This window comes from Dermacentor variabilis, chromosome 7 (assembly GCF_050947875.1).
Source record: "Dermacentor variabilis isolate Ectoservices chromosome 7, ASM5094787v1, whole genome shotgun sequence".
NCBI classification, from domain to species: domain Eukaryota; kingdom Metazoa; phylum Arthropoda; class Arachnida; order Ixodida; family Ixodidae; genus Dermacentor; species Dermacentor variabilis.
The window spans coordinates 116,707,297-116,723,678 of record NC_134574.1 but is presented as its reverse complement, the minus strand read 5'-3'; the positions used below and the strand labels follow the sequence as shown (position 1 = coordinate 116,723,678).

At 42.8% G+C, this 16,382-nt stretch overlaps 1 protein-coding gene across 3 annotated transcripts in view; it reads left to right on the top strand.

Annotated features, from left to right (window-relative positions):
* Window positions 1-16,382, top strand: part of LOC142587824 (sulfotransferase ssu-1-like) — a 39,156-nt gene that overhangs the window by 9,766 nt on the left and 13,008 nt on the right. For 2 of the 3 annotated variants that reach the window (XM_075699115.1, XM_075699114.1), the window contains exon 3: window positions 7,290-8,029. In XM_075699115.1, coding sequence (XP_075555230.1) covers window positions 7,290-8,029 — 740 coding nt within the window. Of the gene's footprint in view, window positions 1-7,289; window positions 9,530-16,382 lie in introns of those variants that run through there. The other variant, XM_075699116.1, reaches the window with a different exon arrangement.

Sequence of the window (16,382 nt, the reverse complement as noted above, 5' to 3'; positions counted from 1 at the left end):
GGGTGAGCGCGCCGACAGGGGCCTCTTCTTTATTGAAATGAAAATAAAAGAAAGAGATGGTAGTCACCTTATAATGGTGACGGCTACTCCTTTTCTCATAGCAGAAACAACCATATAAAAATATGTAGGGAAATGAAAAAAAAACCAAAAAGGAAAATCACTTCATAGGAAGAGAAAGCCACAGCACAGTCCTATCACCTGTGGACATCACAGTGTAAAAGTCAAATGCAAGTTGCACCACAATAAAATCGTAAACAGTCCCAAATACACACAAAACGGCCATGATGTAGACTTCAATGGGCATATAAACAGATGAGGAATTACAGTGGTAAAATAATTCACGCACAACAACAAAAAATGTTTAACACGTAGTATACAAGCACTAATAATTACAAATAATAGAAGAATGTTTCAGTGACATCGTGTGATTATTCAATGCAATACCTAGTATTTGTTGAGGATGCCTGTGTCTCCATAAAAATATTCAATTGCGTTCAATGCTTTTCGCTGTGCTATTTTCGATGGCCATGGGCCCAGAAATTTTAAATTGAGAAATGCCGGTGAGGATCAGTGGAGTGTAGCTCTTGTTCTAGCTGCTGTCTTTGTATATCGTATATGGGGCATTCGAGGAGTAGATGGCGAGCATCCTCATCTTCGTGGCCACAGGAGCAAGCTGGGGAAGGAGTCCGTTTGATGCGATGCAGGAAATGTTTGGTGTATGCTCTCCCAAGGCGCAGTCGGTGAATTAGTGTCTCGGTACATTTAGAAAGTTGTTACATCCAGCTGGTATTCGAGATGAGGGTCTACATCATAAAGTATTGATTCCTTAGTGTTTTCATTAAACTATGTTGACATACACAAGTCTTTCTTTAGTACTCTCAATATCCGTTTTGTGTCCATTGGCGATAAAGGGATGAGTTAAATTTCTACATCTTTATGGTTTGCTTTTGTCAATGAGTCCGCTAGTTCGTTCCCTGCTATACCAGTATGGCCAGGGTCCCACTGTGATATCACTTCATGTTTCCTTTCATTAGCCTGAGTTAAACTGTTCGGTATTGCGTACGTTATTCGTGCGTGGGGTTGGCTGTCATCAATATTTTCAAGACATGCTAACGCCGATATGGAGTCCGTGCAAATTACCCAGTTTGTTGGTGTCTCATAACTTTTGATAAAATGAGTGTCTTTGAGAGTCGCCACTAATTCTGCTATTGATGGTGACGACGTGTGTTCTAATCTACAAGCGTACTCTACCTCTAAGGATGGTATAACATAAGCTGCAGTCGCACTTTCTTTGACGACAGAACCGTCCGTGTAGAAGTCAATAGATTCCTGGTACTTGTCAAATAGGTGATGTAACGATAATTGTTTTGCTGCTAATGTGGGAACGTCGCTTTTATTTTTTAGGCCTTCGATTGAAGTTTCTATTTTCGGCGCTTGCAGAAGCCATGGTGAGTAGCAGAGGTCGGAGTGCCAAAAAAGTTATCGTGGGAGTCATGATTTATGCTCTTGAAACAAGGCGTGTATCTGTGCACCCGGACGGTTCTCTATCAGAGAGAGAAGAAGGGGTGTGCAGAATGCTGAGTAGAAAGATGTCGGCATGTTTCCAGGCTCCGAATCACCGTGAAATTCGGTTCCCGCGCTTCTGCAATAGTGAGGTGACTGGGCGTAGCTTGCAGGACTCCTAGGCACACTCGTAAACTCCGAGTCTGTAATAGCTGCAGCCGATGGAGGGACGTCGCAGATAATTTGTGCAATATAGAGGCGGAGTAAGCAATTCTCTGACGCACAAGTGCTGAGTGGACGTGAAGCAGGGATGTAGTTGTTCCATCTCACTTCGTGCCTGCGATTCTGCGGAGAACATTTATAACACAACTAATTTGGTCCTCCAGGGTGGTCGAATTATGAGTCCATCGAAGCTGAGGGTCTAAAATCAGGCCGAGAAAACGATGTTTGCGAACTAGCTCGATCACATGGCCATCTGTTGAAAGTTCAAAATTTCCAACCATCTTTTTGTGAAAGGCAGCACCACTGATTTGGCATAAGATATCTTCATGCCAACGATTCCTGCAACCGATGCTTGACAACATCTAGAGACTTGTTCGATGTGCATATGCAAATGTCATCAGCATACATAGATATGTTTATGTCTGCTGGAAGCACTGTGGTAAACTTGCTATTGCTGCACTGAAGAGAAGTGGACTTAATACACTTCCTTGCCGAACTCCTTTATTTATGGTGTATTCGTCGCTTTGGCCGTCATTTGTGTTTACATATATCTTTCTGTCTTTCAGGAAGTTAGCGATCCATTTGAGGACTCGGCTATGTACTCTGAGAGTTGCGAGTCCAAGCAGAACGTGAAGGCGACTAACTCAGTCAAAGGCCGTCTTAATATTAATAAACAAAGCAACAGCAATATTCCCACAGCTAGTAGATGGCGCAGCATCCAGCGTAAGAAGATTTGGGATTTCCATTCATTAGCATTAGGCGAAAAACAAAATATTCCGCTTCAGCTGAACACTAACTGTAAGAGGCAGAGCAGGTATATTAAGGATAAGAATGTGAAATAATATATTGGTGTTACAAGAAATTTGTGTAACAACACACATAGAGAACACCAAGTTCACAAGTAATATCTGGTTGAGATTGCTGGACGAAATAGGAAACGTTGCATTAAGGTCATGCGAAGCTTATAAAAGAATATACAGAAGTTGGTTCAGCATTAGGTATTGAAAGCTGGCTACCATCGTTTGGCTGTAACTTGAAAGACCGATTCCCTGAAATAGAAGTTGGAAGTGGGCATACAACGATTAAAGCCAGAGCCGATGACGCGAGTGGTATCAGGCAGGAAGTTTTGCCGTAGTGGACACAAGATCAACCAAAATTCGCTTATGCCGTACCTGCAGATATATACTCACAAAAGGCAGATATATACTCCCGTCAAAATGCATTGGCATTCCAGTTACCTTTTAAAGAAACCGCTGTTTTATGCCTTCAAGCACAAAAGTAACTGGAACGCCAATGCACTTCGACGGACATATTTAAAATCAATTTCTCGGAACCTGTGCTGTCCAGAGAATTCGTTCCTTGCGAACTGAGGAGCTATAATCCGCAGATTGAAATATGCGGCATAAAGTACCTAATTAAAAACCTAATTAGTGTAATTTGGTTTATTATTCGACCCAATATTTTGATTTCCCCTAGAACTAATGGACGCCTCATCGAGTAATTTAGTCAAAGGTTAGAATTTTGCTATCTAGCATAACCCATCTTTAAAAAAAATTGTTGCAGTCAAAATACAACATACTCCATATAGCGCCGGCTACAGGTGCACTCATGCTTTCATCTCAGCCCACGAAGCATTTTTTTTTATTGTAATGAAAGGTTTATATTTGCTTGGATGTAGAGCACCAACACAAATTCCATTAGATGACAATTTCCTCTTTGGGTACAAGTTCGCTCTAAGAATTTTCGCAGAATTTGTTAAGTTATCTGCAAATCAATGGACAAACACTGGGATCTTAAGGGGCGTTTTTTTTTTGAGCGATATTTTTTTCCAGTTATTGAACATTTCAAATCGATATGGCCGAAATTTAATCGTCACGAAATTGCAGTGTTTGTGAACGTGCCCATCCGTTTACAAAATATTTGCGAAACGGCTAGTCATCATAGGAGAACAGGCACTTTAGGGTAAAGGTACCATCCGCTCTTCCAGATTAGAAGTTGTGCGCCGGCGCAAATTTGCGCAGATACTCCTTAAACGAGAGGGCGGTGCAATCGCAAATGTTTTCACCAGCTGCGCTTCGCTATTCGGTACTACGCCTGCCTTACAGAACTTCTAACATACAAGTATGAAAATTTTAGAAGCCATAGAAGTCAACATATTACCCATTTGTCTGGAAGCTCTTGGTAAATCCTCTAGTAAATCGACGATGAAAAGAGCAGGCACCTTTCTTTCTGAATTCCTTAAACAAGAGAACTATTTCTTGCTCATATTTGCTACGTCAAAGGAACATCAAAACATCACCTTGACGCCACAAGTATTTCTGGGTAGCCTAAAAGGCTTTCTTTTACTTCTCTGCCGTTCTGATATGACCTCTCTCTCCCTCTTCTGTGAACCAGCTTTTTCCTTTCTGTAAGGTCATTTCAGCACCATTTTATCAAAGTAGAACAGTTCCCGCAGGACTAGCACAGGGACTTTGGCAGCTGTCAATGACAATGCTTGCCCGTTTTGAAATATATTGCACTTGATCCCATCTCATGATGCAACGAATGTAGACGCCCCAATTATACTAAGGTCTCAGTGACTGCCAGATTCTTCTGGAACATGTGCCCATATTTCACCTACCAAAACAACAATTTGGTCTTGGTGATGCACTGCGTATTGCTTTTGCTCACTTTTGGAACTTACTGGCAAACTGACGGGTGATATTGATCGACTCTCGGGCAGGCCTTATCGCATTCAAATACCCACCGCCAATATATCAGTTTGTTGGAGACATCAACTGTCAACACAGGATTAAATCTCGCCTGCAACACGGCATAGTGCTTCAGTTGTTGCGGCCTGACGCCACCGGACTGCGCAACGTTCAGACTGACTTTACTATTGAAAGACGCAGGGCCACTTATTGCGAACGGCTTCCGTGTCGTGCTCTAAAGGAAAATCGTCAGCCTCAGTGCTCGCAATCTCCTGGTGCTCAAAGTGGTCTCTATGGTTTGACGTGCAGCGTTAGACAGTGGGGCTTTATTAGAATTATGGATCTCAAAGGCGCTTTTCCCCCGTGGCAGGGTCTTTCATGTAGTGACCGCACATTCCTGCAGAGTTCCATTGGATGTATATTACACAAACTACCTAATTATTGCAGAAATTGCAGCTGGTGCGACTGTATTTGTGTAGTGTGCGCGGCGCACGCTATGACTTACATTATGCAAAAAAGGTGAGGCGTGCAGACAGGACACAAGAGGACACACTTTTTTTCTTAGCGATATTTACGTGAGTAAGGTTGACAGCTGCTCAGAGAAAGCCTTAGGTGATTGCGTCATCAAGATATATCGTTACGTTGATGATTACCTGATTTCCTGCAAGAGGGTAGAATTCTATTCCGCTGCTACTTTATTGCTATCTAATCGCTCACTTGCTACTAGCAAGTGAGCGATTTAAACTTTATGGAGGAGGATTAAAGTTTACCAAGGAATTTCCTCAGCGACGCGTAATTCAGTTTCTAGACATTTCCTTGGTCTTCGAACGAAATCACGTTTGTTGGCAGTTCTCCCCAAGATCTTCAAAGCCGTTGTTAAAGTTTCAATCCAAGCATCCCAAAGTTGCATCCAAAGAAGCATCCCAAACCGGGGTTGTTGGAGTGACCGGGGTTGTTGCAGAAGTATGGGAGAGGCCTTTGCCGTGCAGTGGGCGTAACCAGGCTGATGATGATGATGATTCCAAAGTAGTAAAAAACGGAATTGCCATTTCATGCCTCAAGTCTTCTCTCACCAGATGCTGCATGCACAAAATCAGCGCCAGTTTTATTGCATAGGTCCGGCGCCTATTAGAAGCAGGTTATCCTAGCGTAACAGTTGCCACTGTGGCTGAACGCCTAAAGAAGTCGGTTTCGAGGGAGACGGACGTAATTACAGAAAGCAGTAATAACAAAAAAAGAGTAGTGAATATTGCGTACATTCATTCAGTATCGTACAGGCTTAACAAAGTAGCAAGTATAGATGATGTTAATGTTGCTTTCACTGCCCCCAATAAGCTACGTAAGATATGCGCTGCCGTGTAGAGGAATAAGGAGCAGGTAAAAGGCAGAAAGAGAAGAGATATTTCTGCAGTGAAGCACAATAAGAACAACAGTTTTTGTGACTGTCATATGTGTGTGGTTTATAAAGTTCCCTTTACCTGTGGCCAGTTCTACGTAGGTCAAACGGGGCGTTGTATCAATCAGAGGCTAATGGAACATAAAAGGTCGTTAACCGGTGGATAGACTTCTAATCTTTCTTTACATTGCCAAGATTGTAACTGTACGCCAGAGGTAGATGAATGCGCGATATTGTACAGGCACAAGAATGAAGATACGCGTCCTATGGTAGAGGCATGGTATATCTATAATGGTGGAAGTGCGTGCGTGAGTGAACCTTCGATACCTTTACATAAGAAAGAGATGAAGTGCCTTAACAGCTATCTCGCACGTAGACAGGCACATGTACCCGACTGGCACGTGGTGATACCATTCAAGAGCATACGCCGATGAGTTTTGTGTCTTCTTTCTTTTTTCGCCTCTGGGCTCCCCTCAGTTGATAGTCGGCGTTCGTGTTGTCTACTTCTCTTGTGTCCTGTCTGCACGCCTCACCTTTTTTACATAATGAATCCTTATCAACAAGCTCAGCTTTCTGTCATTCATGACTTACATCTTGTGCTTTACGTCTGGGCAAGTTTCGCCGCCCAAACCCTCATATCATTTAATTTACGTAGCAACTCCTTGGAACCGCGACATACGTATTCAAACACCTTGGAGCAGCACTGTCAGTGTTCTGCACACAAAGAGGGCTCTATTGGTTTCTCTTCGTGATACAAGCATGAACCATACACCCTTGGTGCTTGTTACCGCATGCGTGTTTCATTATTACTCTCGTGGGTTATGCCTGTGGATGGTATGTTTGAGGGGGTCGTTTCGTGCATCACTTTTGTCATTCGGAGTAGTAAGCTAAGCGTGTAACCTGGCAAAAATTTGTAGCATTCAATAAGGAATGTCTCCCCTCTCTCCTCGTTCTCAACAAGATCTATCCAAATCTTTTAAAGCTTGTCTAAATTTATAGACTTCTTGTTACAACTGGCGTACATTAGGCTGTGCACCGACAACAAATAGACTTTGGGGTGTTGAAAGTTTCGCAGAAATGTACACGCTTCAATATAGCCAGAGTGTCAGCGAACCAATGTAATCCATTTATGCACGTAGCATGAATAAAGGCAGGAGTAGATCTGTGGAAAGGTGTCACCACGATAGGCAAGGAGCTCATATAGTTGCTTCAAAAAGTGCAGAAGAGTCACTGGGGCATATATATACTTAATAATGGCCTTTAAGTTATAAAGTTTGCGCAGAGCACTTAAGAATGAGCCATAATATTTGCAACATGCCTACGTGCTCCTGCAAATTAAATCATCTGCACACAGTAATGAAATTAGTGTCTTATTGCTCTACTGTATTATTGCACGGACATGATCTATATGGCCAGTGATCAATACCTTTTTTGCAGTAAGATTAGCCATCCACCTGTAAAATTTCTTTTCGTTACAGGGGATGGATGAGTTCATGCGGAGGTCACCCTTTCTGGAGATGATCGGAGTGGGAGCCGCAGAATCCATGCCACGTCCTGGTGCGATAAAGACACACCTCCCATTCTCTCACCAGCCCTACTCTACTCAAGCAAAATACATATACGTCAGCCGTAACCCATACGACTGCTGCATTTCATACTACTATCACTGCAAGTCGTTCGCTACGTACCGGTTCGCCGATGAGCCATTCGACAAGTTCTTCGACATGTTCGTCGAAGGAAAAGTGGAATTTGGCGACTACTTTGACCACCAGATCACATGGTACGACCACAGAAATGACGACAACGTGCTCTTCGTCACCTACGAGGAAATGAAGAAGGAACCCCGCGCCATGATTCTAAAGATAGCCGATTTTCTGGGAGAAAACTATGGGAGAAAACTACGGGCACAACCGGAAATTTTGGAAGGGGTGTTGAACGCGTCTAGCATGAAGACCATGAAGGGATTCAACGAGGAATTCAAGAAATGGGGGTCAAAGACTGTGGAGATATTGGAAGCCACCGGAAGATACCAGCCGGACGCTACCGAGTCAGCGGAAGTATTGAAGGCGCCAATGAAGGGAGAATTTGTACGCAAGGGAATCATCGGCGATTGGAAAAACCACTTCACTGCGGACCAAATTACGCGCATGAAAAATAGGATAGCCTTGAAAACCAAGGGCAGCACTCTGATGAGTCTGTGGAAAGACGTTGGTCTACCGTGAGCACCATGTTTGTTTGTCAAACACTCAATCAATGTCACTGTTTAAAGTCCAATGCTCAGTACCTCTGCACCCCTCGTATTTTATGACCCACCGCCGTACCTCTGTTGCTACCGTGTTCCGCTGCGAAGCAAAAATGGTAAGCGGCCCTAATAGTTGACCTAGCTGTCGCTTAGTGGCACTCACACCTCGGCGTTGGTGTTCTGTAGATTAACTTTAGGTGAATGGAACGCACGAACCGAACTCGCAGGCATGAGGTTTTCCAATAATTAGCCGGTTGAATATCATGGCACCTTTTTGTGTGTGACGATGAGCAAAACGAGAACAAGGTGAAAGCAGGAGCGAACGTTTGGACAAGTGGACTTGTCTTCTTCAAGGCCACATATGGTTTCGTCGGCACAATATGTACTAAAAAACCCACCTATACAGAACCCCGCCTACTAAGAACCCTACTTGTACATACTGTGGAGAGGAAAGCTTATGTTGCCTTGAAGAAGACAAGTTCACTTGTCGCAACATGGCTCCTGCTTTCGAAGAACCCCACCTATATATACCGCGGCGATGAAAGCATATGTCGCCTTGAAGACGAAAAATCCATTTGTCGAAACGTTGGCTCGTGCTTTCATGTTGTTCTCGTTTTGCTCGTGATCCTGAATTTCCTCCTTCCGCCTTCCCCTGTGTACCCTTTCTGTATGTACCGTTAAAAATGACGTCATCACTTCCACTTTCTACTTCAGGGTTTCCAGGAATTTCGCCGAAGTCATGCTCACTTGACGGGTCTCTAAAGTATACAATTCTGTGCTTTGGTATGCGGTTATCAGTGATTTATAATTAATTCTAAATATTCTAGACACTCGAGTAACTCTACTACTAACGAAACTTATGCTCTGGTATCAATATCTACAAAGAAACCCATGAATTTTGTACTGTACTATTTCTTCTTTTTTGTTTCACATTTGTCTTGAGTTTTGTCCTCGGTCGTCTCGGGAGGTGAACCGGATGTGCTGCGCAAGAAACAACAGTGAGACTCGCTGTGATGGCGTTTCGGCGATGACCGATAGCAAAAATGCTTATGCACTTACATTTAGGTAACGTTGAAGAACCACAGGTGCTCAAAATTTTACAGGAGACTTCCACAACTGTGGAGGTCGCCGGTGATGGTGCTTCTAAATACTCAACACTAACATGGTACTCATTTTTCATACAATTACGTATAACGTTCTTCATGTGGACAAAAACTGCGATAATTACTTGTCTGGTATTCTAACGAGTTTTAAAACAATGTTTACACCTACAAAAAACATTTTTCAAACAAGAACTTCCATCTGACCGGTGCTTTCACCTGACAGTCAGTCAGTCAGTCAAGGACTTCGGTGTTTCACCTGACAGTGGAGCTTTGTTCGTAAAGAATACACTCAGGTATCTATTAATATGTCATGCGTTACAACTCAATTTGTGTTTGTTTAAAGACGTGTGAAAAATAAAAGAAGAGATTCTGAGAGGGTATATTTGTTTGGAGAAGGAAAATAATCAAGGCGCTATCAAATGTAGTAAACCATGCCTACAGAATTGCAATATTTATTACCAGTAAATTGTGTCGGCACCATTGACACACGCAGTGAAGTGTTTTGTCGACGTCCTCTTTTAGCTTGCGCTTTCTTTATTCGCCGCTTCCATATGAAAATTATGCATTCTGACTACATCGTGTCCATACGGGGGTTTGTTGGTCCGTCGTGAGAGGCCTAGGGGCGCAAGGTGGGAACGATATTGATAATGATAAATTTGTAGCTGACAGAAAGGTGCTGAACTCTTTAACGTATGAAATGATCATTGTACAGGAACGTAGCATTCCTCGTGAACCTTTCATCTACGTGTACCCTGTAATCTTCTTTAAAAAAATTCCCAAACTGCGTGTTTCATTCCTAATGTTGATGTGATCTATTGTGACTCCACAAAATCTTATGCCTAGTCTTTGCATAACCTAAAGGTAAGCCGCCGCTCCACTTACGTCCAAATTTCACCTCGTGAAAAGAAAGCTAATGGAGAAAAAAAGTTCGAAACTTTTGCACTCTGCCCATGCGTGTGGAAACTACAACAAAATATATACACAAATACTTACAGAAATAACTTAGTGCATTTGCACAGACGTCTCCGCGAGAGGCTTTCACGCGCGGTTTTCAACTATGGTCCAACCTAAAATGTATTTAGAGAGGCATCATACGGTGATGTGGACGGCATATTCTGATTCCACAAATCATATTCTATCGTAGCTGCCTAAGAAATGCACGCACACTCCAAACATGGGTACAAGTAATTATTTTAGTGAGCGTGAGCCACTAAAATATCAAATTGTGCCCTGCTTCATTGCCCTGCCTCGATTGCGTGCAACGCTGTGACGCATTTCTTTTTTTTATATTGCAAAAGCATACCATCGATCCCTCTCCAAATCTAGCTCTCAGTCATCTCCACTTTTCTCTCATAGTCGCCGTCACAGTTTCGAGTCTGGGAAAAAGACTCGGCATATGTCTTTCACAAACGCCACGTTGGATGCTTTCCAAGGAAAAACACGCAGTTTCTATAGCACCGATGCCCTTTCGCTTCTCCATGGAATGAGATGATCGTTTAGGTTTTCTTACCCTTGCAAGAGGAAAGTGCGAGAAAAGAAAATTATCAACAAAGTTTACAAGTCAGCTAGCTATTCATTTCCTCTACGACACCCGTTCACCATCTAACATGTCCAAGCGCCACTCGGATCTCCATGTCATTTCAATATAATAGCACGCGCGACAGTGCCAAGGACAACGCTCAATTACGACGCTGCTCCCCACATTCTCCTCTCCCACTACCTCTCACCTATGCTTGTGTACGAACCTACGGACGTTTTCTCAGCTGCGCGCAGTCCAAGAGTACAGCATTTCAGGGTGCGGAAGAAGCCCTGTGCAGGGGCTCGTACTGGCCTCTCATGAGGGCCAAATGATAACGTAAAATGCCAAGGGCGCCGCGTCAAGCCGCCAAACAAATGCCGCCGATCAACGTGGTCAGAAATACCAAGGAAGATGCAACAAAACACTACCTAAATGAAAGTTCAACTCCCCTCTCAGTGAGCGCATGATCACGTGGCCAGATGCCCAGTGCACAAGCCGATGCAAGTCGCTGCGCGCGAATCTCGTAGTCCGTTCGAGAAGAAGGTGGAAACTGAGACAAGCGCGTATAGTATGCAGAGCGAAAGCGCCGTAGGCGATTGTCCCGCTTGACAGAATGCCCAGACGTTCCGATTGACACTCACCGCTCCGAGGTTACTCCGGGAACAGTATCCGCTGCATCTTTTGAGCCCCACGTACGTGGCCGCGGCAGCGGTTAATGGTAACCGGGCCGTTTTTATTCTCACTTTGTTTAATTCCTTACACTTCCTTTAACGGGCGCTGACACGCATTTACAATGCTGTAGAAATAGTCACATGTTTCTTTCGCGTAATATGATTGTAGTTAGCAGGTATGCAAGTTATTTGGCGCTGGTATTTGCAATTGACGTTATTGTTGCTGTTGTAATGGCGCACCTGGCGTCACAGACATTATCCTCGCGTCATGACATGGCGCAAAATTTTCCGAGGTTGTGCAAAAATAGGCATGGGTTGGATAAGACTGCTTACTAAAACAAAGAAGATTCTAAACAGGGACACAAATTAAATTAAGTTAAATTATGGGGTTTGACGTGCCAAGACCACTTTCTGATTATGAGGCACACCGTAGTGGAGGACTCCGGAAATTTCGACCACCTGGGGCTCTTTAACGTGCACCTAAATCTAAATACACGGGTGTTTTCGCATTTCGCCCCTATCGAAATGCGGCCGCCGTGGCCGGGATTCGATCCCACGACCTCGTGCTCAGCAGCCCAACAGTAAAAAGGGACTCAGTGCACGCTTCTATTGGCTGCGAAAGCGCCTGTCTGTCGCAGCGATCGCAGGAACCAAATGAGGCAGTGTTTCAAACGTGGTGACGTGTCTACCTCCTGTTTATACAAACATAAATATGTTCGCAGAAGCAAGCGTTATATCAAATTGCTATGTTCTCTTAAATGCAATTTAACATTGTGCGTGAAGAACCTTACTTTTGAGTGTCTTTTCTCTGTGCGTACACTGTTACATATCCGATTTTTCCTCATCTATGCACCTGCTGATGTCAGACAGCATCGGTGCCTCGTGTACTTGCTTCGAACACTGTACGCCTATAATGTAGGACTCAGTGTGCTGCATCTTGTCTTCGAAGTTTATCGTTATATGTTTGTGCGTGTATGGAAACTCATGCTCTAGATTTTTCGAACAAATGACGTTGTTCCTTGTTACCTTAGAATACAGGTATACATCAATATTAATCTACAATATATCCAAATGGCAGGCGTCACTATGTGACAGGGTGACTACAATTTTTATTTTATTTTTATTTAAGGAAACAAAATATTAGCCATGCTCAGACGCTCTGAAGTAATTGTTCTAAAGTTGGTGTAGATATTCATGTGTTGCAAAAAACCAAAGAGAGAGAAGGCGTAGATGTCATGGCCATACTACTTCCAAAACAAAAATGTCAACGAAGTGCGGGATACTTCCAAATCCTCAGTTTATGAAAATTTTTCTGGAAAGCGTTCAGGAGAGCCAAATATCACTTTTAAGCGTGATTTTTCAACATATAACCAACATCAAATTGGCTCACCGAAAATTTTTAACGTAGTTTAGACTTTTCCACTGCCTTCCGTGCATAAGGCTTCGATGAGATTACAGTCAACAAGCCCCTAATGTTGTCAGCAATAGTGTGTGCACCGCCAAGTTATTGATTCGAAAAAATTTTCCCTGAAGTTGCAGAAACTATTGAAGCATGCGCACAAATGTTAAATTTGCTCCCTAATATTGCTAAAATTTACGACTAACGATCCCCCGAAAAATTCAGAGCAGACAAACAAAAGTTTTGATGACGGTCACGTCAGCAGTCCTGTCAGCCCACCTGCGTATATCGCGAAACAAATGGAGTTGCCAGATGGGGTATCCCATTAAAGTACGTGCAAATTCTTCCTAACCACTACACATGCTATTTTCGATTTAAATCACAAATGTCCGTCAGACTGACAACAGGGCTAATTTTTTCATTGTCGAACATAAATTTCATGCGCTCCAAGCAGGAGTCATTATTTTACTGTTTTCGCCAGCATGGTGTGCATGATGCTGCCGCTAGCAAGTGTGACATGCATGAACCTAACAGCTGCTTTCTGGCCATGCATTCGCATATCAGAACTCAGCGTCGTGCGTCATTCTCAGATTGCAATCCGTTCAACTAAACTGAACGTTAAAGGTATAAAATATTCCAGCACATCCATGCAATTCGGTAGGAAAATCTTAAACAGCACGACTACGAGTGAGTTGTGATGCTTGCGCAATGCCTTGTAGTTGGCTGGCATCTGAAGCTCTGTAGTGGCTACGCAGCTGACCTGGTTTTGACTAATGGCGGGTCTCCTTTTCACCACCCCTCAGGCACGTAGAATTCACTGGAAAATATATTGGTCTATGTGGCAGACGTCACGAAGGGTCATGTTTCTTTCTTCTATCATAGAGAGCGGCGTTATGAAGTTTTCCTCCTCTGTACCGACAACGTACTGCGTAAGAAAATAAAGTGAATTCTACATGGTTGCGCTGAACAAAAATGTGCTCATACCTACTGTCTGCTAGCATTGTTTGGTCAAAGATGAGACGAGCTGCTTTGTATGTATGTATGCATGCGTGTATGCATGCATGCATGTATGCATGCACGCACGCACGCATGTATGCATGTATGTATGTATGCATGTATGTATGCATGTACGTATGTATGTATGCATGTACGTATGTATGTATGTATGTATGTATGCATGCATGCATGCATAGATGCATTTATGTATGTATGTATGTATGTATGTATGTTGAATTAATGAGTTTATTTCTCCTGTTTACAAGAGAAAGGAAGCAGAAGCTATAGGCCATGTGGCCTGACGGAGGCTTCTGCTCCCACAACAATTCGGCACGCAAGCCGTAGGCAGCAACATGTATCATACATACATGCTGAAATCAACTGGACAGTGGCGAGACAGAATATTATTTTCGTGAAACGAACATGTATACAAGAAATATGAGAAACCAACAGGATACTCAAAGTAGGATGCATTTGTTTCAGACCAACCACAACGCCTTCACACGTTCAACAATCTCAGCAGGGAGTACGTTTGCTGGTTACACAGGGCAAGATTGCGGAAGCTTTCATGGTTCAACACTCAAAAAATGAAGTTGCGAACTTCATGGTAAAGTTCGGTCATTTTCCTGCTTTTACTTGCGCTTTATTGTAGTTGACTAACTACTGGCTACTGAATGACAATACCTTGTGAGCGAAAATCTAACAAGACACTGTTATAGATGCTCTTGCTATACAGCGTGATCCCTTCTAGATTTCAAATGATTTTTTACAAATAGCCTGTATGCTATGGTATGAAAAACTTTACTTAGGTCCTGAGGAATCAGTCTGGGACAGATGCGGGCCGCTCCCACGTCGGGACAGTCAGATCGAAGGCAGATACATATTTTTTTGTCAATGAGCTGTATAATTTCAAATGACGAACATTACTAGCACGACAAATCGAAGCACACATTAAACTAAAAAACAAAAATTCACTCATTATCTTCCTCACTAATTAATTTACGACACACATTGCAACATCAGAATTGTAGCCTCTGAGTATGCATGACGTATCTAGTGGAAATAAATTTCCAGAATTGCACTAATTTTAAGACGTTGTTTCGATACTGCGGGACGAACTACATGATAGTTCCAGTTGCAGTCGAAGAAAGAAAGAAAGAAAAACGCAATGAGAGTACAAAGGAACGCACAGTACTCGATGCCATTTGGCCTTTTACGTAAGCATAACATCTCGAGTACGTCATTAGTCTGCTACCTAGACTGTCACGGTTAAGGCCCGTTGGAATTCCACGAAAGTATGCACAGAGTACCGTATGTATAATTATATTCATGCATTTATTTCAAAAAATGAAAAGCATAATATGTCATCAGCCAACGCAGCATTTCGGGCAAGTTCATCAGCCATAATACGAAACGTAGGAGACCGAATAGGACGCGTACGAACACTTACGTCAAGAATGCATTATGTTGTACAAAGCTATCGGCGCACATTTAATAAACCCAGGCTGCCAAATCTAGTTTCTAGACTCGCAGTAAACCACCTCCCAAAGTTAGGGTTACCCCGTCTGGACGTGAAAACTCGCAATGTACTTCATTTACGAGTAAAGTCCGCCAGTGATATGAAGTCGGCCTCACAACACATTTTGTTTAAGAAAAAATATTTTCTTAAATAAATAGTCTAGTCTAAACTGTGTGATAAATTAGCATCTCCTTAGATTAGGTCGCATATCAAAGCAGATCGCGACGCTTAATAATAATCTATTCTTGAATAGGTTTATTCGAAGCTAGAAAGCCTCTTGAAAATTTTTCGGATAGGTTTAATTTACATCGGATATATCACATTCAGATTAGAGATTTCATTTCTTTAATGTGCAGTCTGATTTCGTCCCAACTTTGCACTAGGTCCTTGGTACGTAATATCTTTCAGCGTGCTTTATTACATTCTGATTGGGAAAATACAATCGAAGCTAAAAGTGACACGAAATCTGCTAATAATGAAGGAAACTACTAGTGACAAGAAGGTCTGATCATGGCCGTGACTTATTGTCACACTATTCACTGGACGAGAGTGCCTCCCTTTGAAGTAAAAGAGAACGCCTTGGTATTGTATAGGCGATTTATTTCGTTATAACCTATTCTGGCTGGTTGCAACGCGAGAATGTTTAGCTTTAGCGCACTGGTTTTCAAACGACCGTAGGTGCACTCAACGTCCGACAACGCCAAAAGTAATATGACGCCCCTTGTCGCAGAGAGTTATGGTGCATTTGTGAATGACTGCGCTAAGTTTCTGTCGATTAGCCAGGTTTTACAGTGCACAGTGTGGATATTATAAACAACAGGTCTCCTATGTTTTTTATCCTGTCCATGATAAAAAGTGGCTCTATAAAACATTGATCGGTGCCAAGTGGCCCAATTTACAATCATGTTAAAAACAAATAGGTCAGGGGCCCTTGTTTCACGTATTAGCTTACGGGAAGTACACCACGCAGGATGCACTAAATGCGCCTTACCTTCCCAGAGTGCACTCAAGAAGGTAGCAAGCAGGACTAAGCAATTAGTGAACCGTGAAAAATTATTTATATAATAGGAAGCCTTACCTCTCGTGACTGAGCAAGTGGCCAATAACTTCCGGGAAACAGTA